General features: G+C 40.8%; 1 protein-coding gene across 4 annotated transcripts in view; it reads right to left on the bottom strand.

The window, feature by feature from the left end:
• Nucleotides 1-17909, bottom strand: part of CREB5 (cAMP responsive element binding protein 5) — a 422757-nt gene that overhangs the window by 93755 nt on the left and 311093 nt on the right. For all 4 annotated transcript variants that reach the window (XM_064380525.1, XM_012447789.2, XM_012447791.2 and 1 more), the window contains 2 exons: nt 13163-13289; nt 6914-7024 (listed from right to left, as the gene is read on the bottom strand). In XM_064380525.1, coding sequence (XP_064236595.1) covers nt 6914-7024; nt 13163-13289 — 238 coding nt within the window. The remainder of the gene's footprint in view (nt 1-6913; nt 7025-13162; nt 13290-17909) is intronic.

The raw sequence follows: 17909 nt of genomic DNA on the forward strand, positions 1-17909 counted from the left end.
CCCTTCTCTTATCAATGATCTCATAATCAAATCATTTACATTTTATTTTTAAGATGACATATTTCTAAATTAAGCTTTCTACAGTTTAAACAGGCAAAGTGGCAATGGCAGATAAAAGGTCATACTTCCAGCCAGCAGAAAGGAGATGGGGCTTTGTTAGCTCTCAAAGTGTTGATCTCAAAGTGCTGTTGCTTTTAGTTCTTTAATAACAATAGCTAAACTCAAATTCAGCACTTGTCTCAGCCAGACAGAAATATAGAGCAGACTCCTCTCCAGTATTTAGTTGATGAGGTCTAGAGAGTTTAATAGGCAGAAGCAATAAAGTGGCTAGTCCTGAGCTACTAATTTGAGCCTAATTTTACTTTATACCACTGAGCTTTGTTTTTATAAAGACCCACCTTTATTCAGAATAAGTTACTATGGGAACACCAGGGATAGCACGATACAATAGAAACAGGACAAATGTCGTAGAAGACCCGGGTTCAGGTCCTGGTTATGGCACTGAATGATCCTGGAAAAGTCACTTAACGTCTCTGTGTCTGTTAAAGGAGCATAGTAATTTCCCCTGTTGATTCTACAGGGTTGCTGTGAAGCCCCAACAATACGATGTACGTGGACACACTTTGCAATATGTAAACTGCTCTACTAATGTAAACTCACAGAATAACAATCCCTACTGCCGGCTAAATATTACAATTAAGGGCTAGAACCACGAGCCCAATGCTTGGGTTCACACCCCAGACCATACTTTACTGGCTGTGTGTTCTTCAAGGTACCCAACCTCTCAATTTATTCACCTATAAAATAAGATTAAGGATAGTGTCTAGGCCAAGTGTGGTGGCTCATGCCTATGATCCTAGCACTTTGGGAGGTTGAAGTGGGAGGATTGCTTGAACCCAGGAGTTCCAAGATGAGCCTAAGCAACACAGGGAGACTTTGTCTCAAAAAAAAAAAAAAATTCTCTGGGCGTGGTGGTGCACCTGAAGTCTTACCTACTAGCTGTACCACCCAGGACGTGGGAGGATTATTTGAGTCTGGAAGTTTGAGGCTGCAGTGAGCCATGGTTCCTCCACTGCACTTTAGTCTGGGTGATAGAGCAGGATGGGTCGAAAAGCAAAAAATAAATAAATAAAAAAGAAGAGTATCTACCTCACCAAATTGTTCTAAGGATTGAAAATATATTGCAAGATGCTTAACATGGCTCCTAACACATACATAAGTGCTTGAGTCAGGCTGGCAGTAACTACTTTCTACCATGGTGTTTTAAGAAGGCAAACCACTTGTAAAGTGAGACACAGCATACATAGGAGTGAGAGTGGAGATTGTTATTGTTGCTGCTGTTGTCATGGAATCTTATGTAACTCCCATTCATCTGCATGGTGGACAGTGGTTTTCACAGAAGTAAGGGAGGAGGATTCTGAAAAACATGGTCACCTCACTTCAGTCCATCCTCATCATGTTTTGATCACAGGCTGCAGGGGCACATTGCTGCTGGTATGATTCAAAAGTTAATGAGAGCTTCTTTAAAGTCAATAGCACGTCCTTCCTGGTCACAAAGCTTCGGAGAAGCAGAAGGCCTATTCATTCATTGCTTTTCATTTCTGGACTTTTTGGAAGTGAAGCTGGAGATGATTAAAGCAAATAGCAAATCGAAGAACTGCATTTTTCAGGAGTGCCAGAGAGATGTTACCTGGAGACAGTCTTTTCATGTGTATAAACTTTCCAGGCAACTCCATATGGAGCCAGGCTCCTCTGTGATTTATCCGTTGGACAGTGGGTGGCCAAGGGGCACTGTAGGCAAACGGTTATCCAGCTCGATAATTAGGGCGGGGAAAGGCAAACACAAACACACCCAGGCTGACATTCAAAACAAAGTGGATATGCAACAACGGATTGCTCACCATACCTCCCTGGTTCTTGTCTGCCAGGCCGTGCGGAGGAAACCACGGGCCGACAGAAGTGCTGTTAGTAACGTATCTGTGCAGCTGACAGAAAAAGCACAATTCTAGGTAGAAATGTAAAGGCCCAAGTTCAGGGCTCAGCTTTGTGTTTAAAAGATGGCTTGATTTCCCTAAATCTTCAGTGGGCTCCAGGGTCCTCACTTGTGAAAAGAGGACATTGGAGAAGGTTCTAAGTACTCTCCATTTCTAAGAAGCCTCGTCTTTCTCATCCTTTTAGCTTCTTTCATTGATTCATTAATACATATACGTATGTACTACACTCAATAACCTGCAAACCTAACTATAGATGAGGTATTGATAATAAATGATCAAAATACCGCATGACCAGGCCAACACAATGGAAGAAACAGCATTTAGTATTGATTGCTCTCAACTCCAAGGAGGGCAATGACATTCCAACTTCTGTTTTCAAAGCAACAGACATACTTCTTTTCTCTCCAGGAAACAAATATGACAGATGTACGTATTTTTTCAAAAAAATCAAATGAAGTCAGCTACTCTTGATACGCTGATTACTTAGCTTAGAATTCATCTGGATTTATCCCACTTCATCCCATCTTCATCACCATTATTTTACTTCAACTCAACTCAACTCAATTAAATTCATTTCTCATTCATAGGGCATTTCTCAGTACAAGAAACTAGCACAATGCAAAGATTATCTTCAAGGGGAGTTCAATCAATCAAGTGAGAGAGACATACATGTAACATAAGAAGAGTCAAGACAAGAATGTGTTTGGATAAAGATCAGTGAAGCTGCACCAGTAAGTGAGGCTACGGAGCCCTGTTTAAACCAAGGGGGAAGGCTATTAACCACTCTACATCTTTTCCAGGTTATCTGGAGATCTGAACTATCCTCGCCATCCTTGTCTCCCATTTTTATGTAAATATAAATTAACCCAAAAGAATCTGATTTAATCTGCTGGTTACTGACATCTGGTAGCCATATGATATTTTTATCCAAAGGATCAATGTTGTGATCAAAAAGTTTTGTTATTGGAGTCTGAAACTTTAGTCTTTGCTAAGTGATGTGTCACCTGGCCAGTTTTATTAACCTTTCGTAGCCTCAGTTGCTTCAGCTGTAATGTGGGGACAATAGGCCAGGCATGGCGGCTCACACCTATAATCCCAACACTTTGGGAGACTGGGGCAGGAGGATCTCCTGAGGCCAGGAATTTGAGACCAGTCTGCCCACATAGTGAGAGCCTATCTCAACAAAAAAAACAAACTAGCTAGGCGCATACTTGTAGTATGCTAGCTACTCAGGAGGCTGAGGTGGACGGATTGCTTGAGCCAAGGAATTTGAGGTTGCAGTGAGCCAAATCATGCCACTGCAGTCCAGCCAGGGTGACAGAGTGAGATCCTGTATCAAACAAACAAACAAACAAACGGGGCAATATCGCTGTCGTGGGGCTGTACCGAGGACAAAATCAGGTCACAGCTGTACATATCTTTTTCCTACTGTCATTTCTAGTATCAACACTCCCTAGCTTTCACTAACTCTGTCTAAAGTTAAGGTGGAATCTGGGCAGAGTGGCCAGAGCCCTCCTTCATTTTAATCAGTCCTATATGGTAGTAGCCACCTCATAACGAGACACAATACAGGTGTATAGACAAGTCTCCACCCCCCCAACCCCCACTGCTTATTTAGTTTCCAAATCATTACTAGTTTCTTTAAAATAAAAACAAAAACCTCTTTCAAAGCTAGATAGAATTGGTCTAATTCCCATAAATAGAAATGAACACAAATCTACATCACTCTGAGACCGCCATAACCACATCACTACAGAATCATCTGTGTGCTGCAGAGACTGGAAATGTGTCCCAGTATGGTTTGCATCTTCCCTACCCCCTCCTTTCCTCCTTTTCCCCTTTGAATGTTAAAAATGTCCACCAGGTATCTATCCACTGAATTTATTTCTAGTAGACCCCGCTTTCATCTAAAATACACATTGTTCCCAGGAATCTGGAAGGAAGAGCCTATAATTTTGAGAGGTTAGAAAGACAGAAGGCTCTCAGAGCTCTGAGTCTGCACTGACCCCCAAACGAAATCCAATATGTGCATTGTGAAGCCATGTCTGTTGACTTAATTCTTCAGAAAATGAATCCATAAAATGAAATTATAATTAGCCAGAATTATGATAAAAACAGCTTGGACAGATGTGGCTACAGTACACTGATACTAACATACATTAAATCAAAAGATTTGCACATGTGCTTCTTCATCTAGGATCCTAGATTAATGCACTGGAAAGCCTGTTAAGGGCACTCTGCTCGCTCTCACAGTAGAAATTACTAATTTGGGGTCAAGAAAACAGATGCATTCTAATGGGCAATCACTAGTCAGAAAAATTCTAACAAAGTTGTGCATTTAAAGCAATCCTGTCTTAAACTTCTGTCCACTTCCGAGACTCCAAGTTTCACTGAGATTCGGGATAATGGCTTTTGTCTGGGACCAATAGGGAGCTTGAAATGGACACTCTGACACCACTGTCCCCAGGAGAACACGTCTGCAGTGTTTTGGTGTGGGCAACACCTCCCTTGCAGCTCTCTGGTTACTTGTGTGCTCTGAGAACACACCCTGCAGAGTGCATTCATCACAATAGTCCATGTGTGACCTTTGGAAAAGTCCTTGAAAACAGTGAAACAAGAGTCTTAGCTGAAATCTGGAATCCATTCCAGTCTTACACAGGAAGAAAATTAGGCATAGAACAACAAAGCCCATAGTTCAGAGAAACCTGGGGAGGCTCTGGCTGACATTAAAATCGTGCAAGTTTTTTTTTCCCCCTTCACTACTTTGTATTTCATAAAAGCTTTTCATCTGAGCAGCCCCAAGCTGATAGAAAATACTATATGGCTAGTGTATGGCAATAACCGATTTCTCCAGTAAAAATGCAAGCATAATGAGAACAGAGACGCTGAGTGACATATTCCAATTCACTTAACACTTTTCCAATGCTATTCTTTCCAACATGAGCAGCCCATGCTACCATTTTTCCCTTTGGATTAATGTATCAGCAATAACAGGGGTAGAAGTGGGAGTCTGCGGCAGAGAATAGCTATCCTCCCTAAGCCCTAACCCTATGATAGAGTTCATTAGCTCAGATGCTGTGGACCTGGAAACAGTCATTTTCTTAGAACATGAATCAGCCTCGTGGTGTGCTTACTCAATAAATTTAACCCAACAAACATTTGTAGGGTAAAACTGTTTTTATAAGTGCAGACCGGTTATCTTTGTTTCCAGCTGACCTTATTCACTATTCACTTGCCAAATCATACAATTTATTTCATACAAATAAGTAGAAACCTATACTACCTTTGGAAGCATTTTCCTTCTTTGTCAGCAAGAAGAGAAGAAGGACACTTTTGAGTCAAGTGGTGGCAAAAAATCCAGTGAAAATCAATTGAGAGAGAAATTCAGTTTGGAATAGTGTTTTAGAATCGACCTAACGTTTATCTGGAAGGTCCCTCCAAAGGGTATAGACCCTGAAGCAGATAAGAAGATTCCGAGGTAAACCATCTGAGGGAGCGACACTCAGACACAGACCCCAAGCACTTATTCATATACATGAAGAACTTACATTTATTTTTCTTAAGTACCTTCGCAGTTCATTTTTTTCTTTTCTTTTGCTTTTCCTTTTTTTTTTTTTTTTTTAAAGATACATGGCATTACTTTGGTCTCAAAAACAGATGCCAGTTTGAACTTTATTTTGCCAGCAAGTATTTGGTTTGGCTCAGCAGGGCTCAAGTTGAAAAAATATTTGCCAATTCCAAAAAGATTTAACGAGCTTTGCTGCAGATGCTGGTGCCATTTGGCACATCACAGGGACTCTGGCACAGCAAAGAGAACTCTCTTGACCACAGATTTTATTTGCCCAAGGTAGCCAACACTGGGAGCTTAGTTGATTCCTTGGGTCAAGAAGCTGCAAGTCAAATGCGTGAAGTTTCTAAGAGAAAGTGACCAAAGCAGGCATGAGAAAACTCTTGCTGACACTGAAAAGGAAGTCACTGGGTCTGACTCCACCCTGCACAGGAATTAATGGCTAACTTTCAGAACTGTCAACAACATCCTCACACCAACCATCAGATAACAGTCTCTAATGCTGCCAGTCAGGAGACCAGATTAATCTCCAACTTCTAGCAAAAGCTATCCTTATCCTGTATCCGATGCTACAAAGTTTCCTGTAGTGTATTTTGCAGTCATTTGGTATCTTATTAATTGCGGTATAAGAATTAAACGATATGCAAACTAAATGACCTATTTCAAGTGACTCCATTAAATATAATCACCAAACTTGCTTTATATAGCAAAGACAGACATATATTGCATTGCTTTTGCTAATATTTGGTAGAATATAGATACGTAACTCTATCTGTGTTTGGAAAGATGGGCCTTACTACAAACATATGCCATATGTTAAAAATCACTGAAGATTTTCACCTGAAATCATACATTTCAGTAAGGGTTACAAGAAAATACGGCTCTCATCCTTTCAAATAGATGTCACATCTGACAATGTAACAGAAAACACAAAGCATTTTTATACCAGTGTGTGCTTAAGCATCAAACTTCTGTCTTAATGAATATGGGGACAGGAGGAGTGGCATTGAAACTGTAACTACCTTGAAGAATGAGTAGTTTTGTATTATTATTTCACACGTTGAGCTAATATATACATACTTGGGCATATCCTACCCCAAGTTGTATGGATCTACCAAAACTCCTAAATGTCCCTTTCATTAACACCACATGCCAATCCAATGCTTGTTACATGATTATCCACACCAAGGCTCTGCAACAAACATTCTCAAAAAGAGAGGCAGTCTCTGCACTGCCTTTCATTCACCAAAACAAAGATGGAGCTCTCTACCTAGCTTAACTAAGATTTTGGAATCAAAGTCAAAAGAAAAAGTCACAGAGTAATGAAAGGGTGATTATAACTGTTATTTACCATTTTGGCTTCTGAATGCATTGGCTGGACTTGAGGAGAAGCACAGGGGTTGTTGAGATTTGGACCTTGCATCCCCATGATGCTGGAGTTCACTGACATTTGTCTCTCCATCTAAGAGAAAGGAAAGAAAAGACTTAGAAGTCTGCAAAAGGCAGTCTAGGTCATTAGACTAAGCTGCATTTTTCTGTCCAATGGATCACTTAGCATGTATTTGAAGAAATCCTGAGAAGGCCTATGGTTTGGTGTGTGGTAAGCAATGTACACTTGAGCCTTGAACCCAAGCACATCAAAGAATCATCCAAAGTTGTGCTTCTGTACAGGATGCCCCGGGCCAAAGAGAACTACATTGTCATGGCAGATCACCTTCAAATACAATTACCAAATATTTCCACTTTTGTAAATACTCCAACTACCACCAATCGTGCTTATTTTTTATAGCTGTAAAGAATGACATATACATAGAAAAACCGTATGAAAACTAAATCATCTATTTAGTTTTTATAGTAAGTAATAAACTTACTTATTATGAAAGGATACATAATATGCCAAATGGTTAATTTGGGGTATCTATGGCTTTTCTTCAAAATTTTATATAGTAAACATATATCTTTTGGGCAATTAAAAGAATTAGTTTTAAAAGCAACTCTCTCAGAGGTGGTGTGCCTGCCTGTCACTCTCATTCACAAACCAAATCACAGTGATCCAGCCAGGGGTTTGAGCTGCTGCCCAGAGCATCTCCTCTTCCCTGTTACCCTGTTACTCTATGCAGCTGCAGTTTCAGGCCTGGCTTCATAGCAGGGCTGTCTTTGGGGAGGTGAAGAAGGCAGCCGAAGGTTTTGTATTTCAACATGAATGGCCGCTCTCACATTGTCTTCCTGCTGGCCTGCCATTGAGTCTAAAATGAACATCGTTCAAATACCTGAATTGAGTCCTGGCTTTTAATCTCCAGGGTGTTCCTATTAAGAAGTAAATACAGCAAAATGTCTACTTCCATCCAGGAAGGGTGTGTTTGATTAATAATATTTTCCATTCGGTGGAAAATTAACACTTTTAAAAGAATAAGAATAAATCAAGTACAGTTAATACTAAAAATCACACAGAAAAGAATTAGACTTTCCTCAGGGGAACAAGAATAGATTCTTCAATGCAAACGTGTTTCCATTTGCCGACGGATGGAAATGAAAACAGTAATTGGAAATTTTAAGAAACCAGGTTTCTGCTCAAAATTAGCCTAGGTAGTCTTGGAAAATATGGAGTAGCTTACTACTGGAGGTGTTCGAAGAGTAGAGGAGAGAAATCTCATGAACAAGGTGAAAGGGATCGTTGAACTAAATGACCCTTAAAGGTTTCTTCCCTTGTTGCGATTCCATGACTGCAATTTCTGTTGTGTCTGTCCCGGAGGCAGGGGTATAATTATGACATAAATCTGTGGGTTAGTAGAGGTGCTAGCTAAAAGCTTTCTCTCAATTGACTGGTGGCTACACCCTGTGACAGTTAAGAGCTATCAGCCTTACCTTAGCCTGAATGAGCTGATCAGTCATCTGGCAGTGTGCAGATGTGTGAAAGAGACGCTAACAAAGGTAAATTTTCTGTACATTTCCAAGCACTTTAGTATAACTTTTTGAGGCCTTGCCAACTGGGTAAAATAAAATGCTCACTCTCATGCACCTCCCTAAATCTCTGAACAGCTACTCTAATTTCTTAAAATTATTTTCATTTTGGTAAAACACAAATAACATAAAATTACCATTTTAACCTTTTAAAAGTATCATTAAGTACATTAAGTTCAGGGCCATTAAGTACATTCATGTATTGTAACTGTAAATCATGAAGAATTCAAGAGTTTCATTACTCTAAAAAAATGCATATTACTTTTATCTCTGCTTCCAGAGGCTGGTGGATAGGAGAAATGGAATAGTATTTGATCCCTTATTCCTACTGGTGATCCTCTCAGAGAGGGAAATAAAATTCCAAAATAACTTTTGCCTCCAGTTTGGCAAAGAAGGATCTTTCAAAAGTACAGATGATTGTCCAGAGTCTTCCAAGCTACTAACGGTATAAAGAGGTAAGAGTAGCCTGCTGACAGCTTCTGGAATTGAAGTCAACAATGCTTCCCACTTTTGGGAAAAGTTATAGTCTCTACCTACCCTGCGATTCACAAAATGCCAGTTTTAAACAGGCTGATTTATCTATTTAAAAAATTGCATTTCCAACTTAATGACTGTTGTCTCACAGACAGTGAGCTGAGATTGCGCCACTGCACTCCAGCCTGGGTAACAGAGAGAGACTCTGTCTCAAAAAAAAAAAAAAAAAAAAAAAAAAAAAGATAAACTTAGAAGAGAGATACCCAGTATTCCAGAAGAAACCTTTCTCTCCTTCCACGGACCTCTTCCCTGTACCTCTTCTTCATCCTCCCTGGCACTCCCTAGAGTGTCAGCAAGAGCCTCTTCAAAACAACTGTTTGGTGCTTCGGACTAATAAGGCTCTGTCTGCACCACTAGCTTGACTTTAGTGAGTTGTTTAGAATAAAAAGGCCAGAAGATGGCAGTGGCTTTGCTGAATACTGGGCAACATTTAGCACTGCAGGTAAAATACCCACGTAAAGGATTTCACCCTTTGCACACACTGGAAAACAGGAGCTAGCATGTCTGTAGTTCAGTGAGGTTTTGTAATCATAAATGTGTGTTCATGTTTCCAAATTATTAAAGCATTTCAATTTCAAGACAAGAAATCACAACCCGGCGAACTCCTTGAATGTAATGCCTGCCTTGTTCCTCATCCTGTCCCCAGCATCTAGCACAGTGCTTGGCACATAGAATGTGCTCAACAAGTTTGTGAAATGAATGAATGAATAAAGGAATGAAATAATATATGATTTTGTTTCACACCTAGACTTCATAAAATGTGTGGTCTGGCATTCATTACAAATCAGTGAAGAATCTCGTCCTCACTTAAAGACATGAAATTATCTTTTATACCCAGGGAATCACAGACTTCCAGGATAGAAACTCTAGGGGAAGAGGCTCCCCTGTGACCAGGTTTGAAATGTCCAAGTGACATAGTACAGGAGCTGGTGACATGATAATAAGGAAGAAGAGGCCTAGGTTTCTAGGGCCTGGAACTCTTAGGATTTTTTTTTTGATAACTGAAATTAATTTTTATTAGTTACATTCATGTCACTCAAGCCCAGGGCTTCTCAACCTTGGGCCTACTGAATGCTGGGCTAAATAATCCTTTGTTGTAGGGGCTGTCTTGTGCATCGCAGGACGTTTAGCAGCATCCCTGGCCTCTACCCACTAGGTGCCTGTACCTGCCCACCGACCCTGGTTTTAACAATCAATGGAGTCTCCAGATATTGCCACAAATCCCCTGGGGGACAAAATCACCCCCAGGTGAGCATGACTGCTCCAGACTGACACCTATTGCCACAGCAGCTGTACATATCAACGTCACAGCTTTGGGGGCTCTTGACCAGGCAGCGGAAACTTTGCTGCTACTCTTAACAAGAGGTCAAGCAGTAGGAATAGATGATGTGGTAGAAACTGGTTTCTCTTGGCCCTTTGAGCCCAAGTGTCTCATCTTTGTCTCTGGGAATGGTTCACAGTTTAGCCAAATTAAAAAAAAAAAAAAAGTCTCTGCAGTGGTATTTTTTGGACAATGCATAGAAGTTCTGAAAAAAAATAATTTTGGACAGGAGCAACTTAAAGCCTAAAAGAAGACAGCTTGTTGTAAATTCTTCATGCAAATGGTTGGATTGAATAAAACATGGGATAATTGTCTGGGTACGGTGGCTCCTACCTGTAATCTCAGCACTTTCGGAGGCTGAGGCAGGTGGATCACAAGGTCAAGAAATCAAGACCATCCTTGCCAACATGGTGAAACCCTGTCATTACTAAAACTACAAAAAGTAGCTGGGCACAGTGGTGTGCACCTGTAGTCCCAGCTACTTGGGAGGCTGAGGCAGAGTTCAATCACTTGAACTCAAGTGGTGGAGGCTGCAGTGAGCTAAAATCAAACCATGGCATTCCAGCCTGGCAACAGAGTGAGAATCTGTCTCAAAACAAGGGAAAAGGCCGGGCGCCGTGGCTCACGCCTGTAATCCCAGCACTTTGGGAGGCCGAGGCGGGTGGATCACAAGGTCAAGAGATCGAGACCATCCTGGTCAACATGGTGAAACCCCGTCTCTACTAAAAATACAAAAAATTAGCTGGGCACGGTGGTACGTGCCTGTAATCCCAGCTACTCAGGAGGCTGAGGCAGGAGAACTGCCTGAACCCAGGGGGCGGAGGTTGCGGTGAGCCAAGATTGCGCCATTGCACTCCAGCCTGGGTAACAAGAGCAAAACTCCATCTCAAAAAAAAAAAAAAAACAAAAAAAAAAAACAAAAAAAAAAACAAGGGAAAATTGCATTGATGGTGCTCTTTTCCTTCATCTAAAGGGGTCTAAGGAAAGCAAAATAGGTAAAGTCAACCAACGTGATCTGTCCTCTGGCCCAATGTTGCAAAGACTGTTTCTAACCTGGACTAATCAGTATTTAGAGTGGACAGGTCCATTTCTCTAAACTGAGTCTGCGGGCCCTTCGCCGTTGCCCTGCCTCCACTTAGATAAATGAGCAAACTGCTCAATTGGGATGATCTGAGCAACTCAGTGTCAGCTGAGACATGGGTTCCAGCCACAACTCTTCACTCACAAGCTGTGTGACACTGGACTACTCCCTTCAGTCTCCAGCTCTTCATCTATAAAATGAGTATATCAATAATTACTGCTACTGCATTCCCACAGGACTGCTATGAGAATAAAATGAAATAACCATAGAAATAATTCCTTAAAATACTAAAAGGCTTTGCAAGACATTGTTAATATTGTTGTGGCGAGGATTTTAATTGAGTTGTTATAGTATCTCTAGGGCTTCTGAGAACTCCCGTGGCCCTGTGACTACACCAGCCATCTTCACCAAAGCACAGTGCCAGGGAGGATGGAGAAGAGGTACAGGGAAGAGGTCCATGGAAGGAGAGAAAGCTTTCTTCTGGAATACTGGGTATCTCCCTTCTAAGTTTATCTTTTTTTGTGAGACAGAGTCTTGCTCTGTCACCCAGGCTGGAGTGCAGTAGCACAATCTCTGCTCACTGCAACCTCCACCTCCCGGGTTCAAGCGACTCTCCTGCCTTAGCCTCCTGAGTAGCTGGGACTACAGGCGTGCGCCACCACACCTGGTTAATTTTTGTATTTTTAGTATGGATGGGTTTCACCATGTTGGCCAGGATGGTCTAGACCTCTTGACCTGGTGATCCACCTGCCTCGGCCTCCCAAAGTGCTGGGATTACAGGCATGAGTCACTGCATCTGGCCTTATCTATTATTTTTATTGTTTGTCATTAGATAATGGTTATGAGTGGAGGCTCAGAAGTCAGACTACCTGGATTTAAGCCTTACCTCTATCACCTACTAGCTCTGTAACCCTAGCCAAGTTGCTCAGCCTCTCTATACCTCAGTCTCCTCATCTGTAAAATAGGTATAATAACAGGGTCTATCTTGCAGGTTTGTTGTGAGAGGGGAAGGAGAGAGGGTGCATATCACATAGTAGTTGAGAGACTGGGCTCTAAAGCCAGAATTTCTAGGCTCAAAACTCAGTCGCTCTGCTTCTCAGCTGAGCAAGTTACTTGCCTTTCTTTCCTCATTCAAGAAGTGAGGACAGTAATACACCTACTTTGTAGAATTGTTCTGTGGGTTGATAAAGTGCTTGGAATGTGACCAGCATACAGTAAACACTCAATAAATACTGCCAGCATGATTAACAGAACATGATATGCATAAATGCATGTTAGCAGCTATTATATATGATTGTTATTATTGTTATTATTATAGTTATTACCCTGAGTCCTGGTTAGACCACTCACTGGCAATTTAAGGACACTCTGTAAAGAGCCCAAACTGTAGACTTTGGAGTAGATAGTTCACCCTGTCCCTGAACAAATTCTATTCCCTAGGTGTCGCAGGCCCACTTGTCACCAGCAAGAACATGGAACCATATCTCATAGCAAAGCACTGAAGGGTGGAAAAGCCAACACGATGCCTGCGGGTTGGGTAACTGGGCCTTCAAAGCAAACTGGCACACAGCTCAACCCTCCACTCAGAAGCAGCCACCTTCTTTTCCCATCAGCTTGGATCTCAGAGTTTTCTTTACCCTTTCAAAGAGTGACAAACCTCAGTGCAAGTGACAAGCTACTGGGAGACACACAGAAACACTTACTGGCATCAAGACGGCGGAAGATCCTGGCATTGTAGGGTTGGGCAGGGTCCCGGGCATGGAGGCTGGCATGGGCTGTCTCTGTCTGTTGTGGAGATGTAGCAGAGAAGATAGAGAGCCTGGGACAGGCCTGGGACAAAGAAAAAAACAAAACAAAACATGATTCCTGGTGCCCTGGGCCTGTTTCCCCAGCGTCTAGAACAGCAGGGACAGCAATGTCACATGTGCAGCAGATCAGATCCACTGATGGGAAAACCACATAATTGAGGATATTAGGGAAATAATAACAAATAAAACACAAGCCTGGCTTCCTTTGCTGCTTCCTAGTTAATATATCAAATTCCACTTCATTTCCTGACCTCTGTTATCTAACTGATGTTCAATAGAAACAAGCCAATGAGTCTCCTAAACTCTCGCATGTTAGGAGAGGGACTTTGTGGTGAAATCCTTTGTTTACTCAGAAATCTCAGCCCTCTGAAGTGTCTTAGAGCCTGAGATCTGTGTACATTTCTTTTAGTCACATTCTCCCACACCTCTGACTGGAAGCCTGCCTGGCTTTGCTCTGGAAACACTTTCACTCTCTGGATTTGCAGAGCAAACTTCATTCATGAATTCCCAACAGAAATCTGTTTTGACTTTTTCATCGTTCTTCACCGTGAATGGAAAAAAAACAAACCAAAGCAGCCAGATCCCGGGGCTGCAGCACAGCTGACCTTTCTCAGGGCGAGTCCGGAGCTTAGCCCCCAATTACCAGCCTCTCGTTTCATAATAACGCGAGGTGTTAGGCTGTTTGATAGAAACTGATTTGGGCCTGACCTACAAGACTCGGGTAAGCACTCCTTGGGGGAGTATTGTACAGAGTTTGAGCTTTTGCTTCAATTTGCCAGAAAAAAAATTTTAAGGGCCTTAAATTGATTTAATGAGCCAGAGAATGTGGAGCTGAGGGAAAAAGGGAATTATTTGTGTTTATTAAAAATCGCAAACAAGTGACCTCCCCGCATAAATTCTCAATCTCTTCATGCTTTTGCTCTGGGGAGCTGTATAAATGTCAAATTATTAAATTAAAGACTTAACAACAAACAAACAAAATATAACAAACAAACAAAAAACTCCCAGGACCTCTGAGTCTTCCATGTTAAAAAACCTTATCCTGAGTGTTATACTAGAAACTAGTGCTTCCAGAATTAATGCATTCTCTTAAGAGAGAAAGAACAAGAGAGAGACAGAGAGAGACAGAGGCTCCCTCATGCTAAGTGCTGGGCAAAGGTTGCAGACAGAGATGTTCTGGGTAGGGCAATGCTTTTCTGTGCTTCAGAGGACGCCCCTGTCTAGTGCCCCAAACCAGCATAGGAGAAGGAGCTGCTTCTCTGGATTCCTTTGGCTCCCATGAAGAAGTGGAAGATTGAGGTGGGGGAGAGAATGCCAGCAGGTTCTTCCTTCACATGCCTGTTGTAATGTCAAAGAAGATAAAGTTTTACACTCTTTTTGCTCAAGAGCTCCTTTGGAAATATGGCTAACCACCAAAGTCACACACATCATAGCTGGACTAGTCATTCATTTATCAGTCACGATTTATGATCAGTTTAGAAAGGTGTATATATGAAAATATAAAAGAATATAAAGAGCTCGTGACCAGGCTGGCCAACATGGTAAAACCCCATCTCTACTGAAAATACAAAAATTAGTCGGGCCTAGTGGTGCATTCCTGTAATCCCAGCTACTCAGGAGGCTGAGGCAGGAGAATCACTTGAACCCGAGAGGTGTAGGTTTCAGTGAGCTGAGATTGCACCAGGGCACTCTAGCCTGGGCCACAGAGCAAGACTCTATCTCAAAAAAAAAAATAATTATATATATATATATATATATATATATATATATATATATAGAGAGAGAGAGAGAGAGAGAGAGAGAGAGAGAGAGAGAGAGAGAGAGAAAGAATATAAAGCCTTTCCACAGAGGTTATGCAGATGTACACAAAGTACACCTCGTTTTATTAGCAGAATGTGCATATGAGGAGATACACAGAGAGGCTAATGGAAGCAGCTTGCAACAATGAAGAGTGTTTTCAGATAAGCAGATGAAGGGCTATGGGTATTTCTTGACATGTGCTCTTGGATTTCTGGAGTACAGATTGACAATAAGGACTAGGAGGGCCTTTGAAAGTCCTTCAGCTTTTACAGATCTGGAAGACTGCTGGTTAATTGCTCCAAAATAATGGCAGGTTGTGACTTCACTAAGTCTTAAAGTCTCATTCAGAGGTGGATAGACCGAGTCAGATAGGTGTAGGATGTGGCTCAGTCAACCAAATTTGTTGATATCCTCCAGTCTGAATGTTTTGTTTGGGAACTTTATTGAACAGAAAATAGTAGAATATCAAAGTATATAATGTTTAATCATGGTCAATTCTTCTAAATCCAAGATAAATAATCTGAACTTTGTACTTTCATAATGAGAAAGATTCATTGAGAGGACCCCAACATATAGATCATCCATCTAACCATCCATCTATACATCCATCTCAATAGATGTACAAAATACATCTATACACATATACAGGCTTTCACCATATGTTTGTATTCCTAGTCATCAGAGGGGAATGCTTCAAGTATACACAGTTAGGAACAAGTAAAAACTATTATAGCAAAGACAGCTAAAAATCTTTCTTTTTATTATGATGGTTTGCTCATGGGACAAAGGGCAACATACTCTCATCATTTACATTCTGTCTCCAATAGGACATATTTTTAAAAAATCTTGTTCATTAGGTTTTTGTTTTGAGGTGTTCTTTTTAAAAAATAAATCAGGGAATCTCTCTGAACCTATTCTGGCACAGGAGATTGCCCATTAAAAAATAAAAATTAAAAAAATTAGAGAAAAAGAAATTAATTAAACAACTTAATGGTTACTTGAATGGAGATGCAAAAGTAATTACATATAAAATGAGTTTTTATTCTTCCTGAAACCATGGAAAACTCTCAGTTACATAAATAGTTTGGGAATGGTATGTTTCATTTAATTCAACATTCTTATTAGGTAAGTTATTTCTACACTTTGTAGAGATCTACCAGATTTTAAAATATCAAGTATTTTCTCATTAAGAGAGCCTTTCAGGATACTGGATTCCCTTGTGATTATAATAGTAATTTCCTAATGATACCAATCAGGCTAATCAGTAATGCAGAAAGGGGAAAGGATTATTTGAGATCTCTGTATGTTTGGATTCTGAATAATTTTGAGGCTACTGTTCTACACAGATTCTATAAATCATTTCCCCCACCTCCACCTACCAAACCAACAGTTTTCTGTTTCTTGCTTGAATTTTTAATACTACAAACACTGAAAAAAGCAAATAGAATGACCTGTGCTTACCCATCACTAGGTATATAAAGGACTAGACTGAGGCATGTAGCTACGTAGCTAGGTCCAAGAAACACTCATTCATCCAGAATCCTCATATCGTTAAAGTGAGAGTGCCACTGGAATAACTGCATTGTCTAATTCCCTTTGTGTATATTGAAATTAGAATTATTATTTAATACATTATACTTGCATAAAACTTTTCCTATTACACTTTAAGGTATTTTCTTTTCCCTAACTTCATGTGCCTTGAAACAATGCAATGAGGTAGTTAGATCATATTATTCCCATTTAAGTCAGGAGTATGCTGAGTTTGGAGACATTTAAATTTTCCCAAGGTCACATGGGTCAGGAAAGCGAGCAGGGCTTATACTCAACTTGCAGTCTAGGGTCTCCCCCTCACACCTGGATGGCTCCCATAACTACGATATTATTGATTTTTTATGCTAAAAAATTCACAGTTCATTTCCTTTGATATTCACACTGCTCCCTGGCCTTTCTATAAAGTAGTAAAACCCTGTAATACTGCTAACGTGAGAATTCACTCATCCACATGAAATTACATTTTCTTCCTTTAAAACAAAACAAAACAAAACTTCCCAAACAACACATCACTTAGACTCTGAAAATAATATGGCAAATTGCAGTAAAGTTGTGAAAACAAAGACCCAACAGTCCTTCTCCAGTGCAGGCTTGTTGCCATGAGCTAATAATTCCAGACTTTGTGCAGGCCAAGCCTCCCTTTTAATAACCATATGCCTCTAGGTAAAGTATTCCTACTAAAAATTATTGAGGCATGGAACAAGGTAAGATGTGTGAGCTCATGTTGGATTGTTCAATTACTAAACGGAGTCCTGCAGCATTAAGAGTTTTCCAACTTGACAGATTATTCCTCTTTATACACTTGTATAAACATAGTGCTTACGGTTGAAATCTATGTAAGCTTTTCTTTCAATTAAAATGTCAAGGATGACAGACTGTGTTTTCACTGTCCTTAGCAGAATGATAGGCACCACAGCAAGGGATTTCATGTCCTCATTTTCCCCCCGAAGGATGTTTTCCTGTCTAGGGGTGTCTGAAGAGCCAGAACTGTGTCTACAGGTCTTCTGTGCCCTTGGGCAAGCCTATCCTCAGGCGAGTGCTTTGGTCTGGAAGATGTGAAGGGGTCTCTCCATGCTGCTCTCCTTTCTCAGGTCTTCAGAAGATCTGTGGCACACTGGGACTATCTGTTAAACTGTCAGGACAGATACATCTGCCACTTATGTGGCCAGGCAAAGGAAACAGGGCCAGTAAGGAAAAAAAAATAGGTTAGAAAATTGGAAAATATTGACCAAAAGCAGATCATAGGCCGGGCACAGTGGCTCATGCCTGTAATCCAGAACTTTAGGAGGCA

The sequence above is a fragment of the Aotus nancymaae genome, unplaced genomic scaffold (genome assembly GCF_030222135.1).
Source record: "Aotus nancymaae isolate 86718 unplaced genomic scaffold, 86718_ANA_hifiasm-v0.15.2.pri h1tg000025l, whole genome shotgun sequence".
In the NCBI taxonomy this organism is placed as follows: Eukaryota; Metazoa; Chordata; class Mammalia; order Primates; family Aotidae; genus Aotus; species Aotus nancymaae.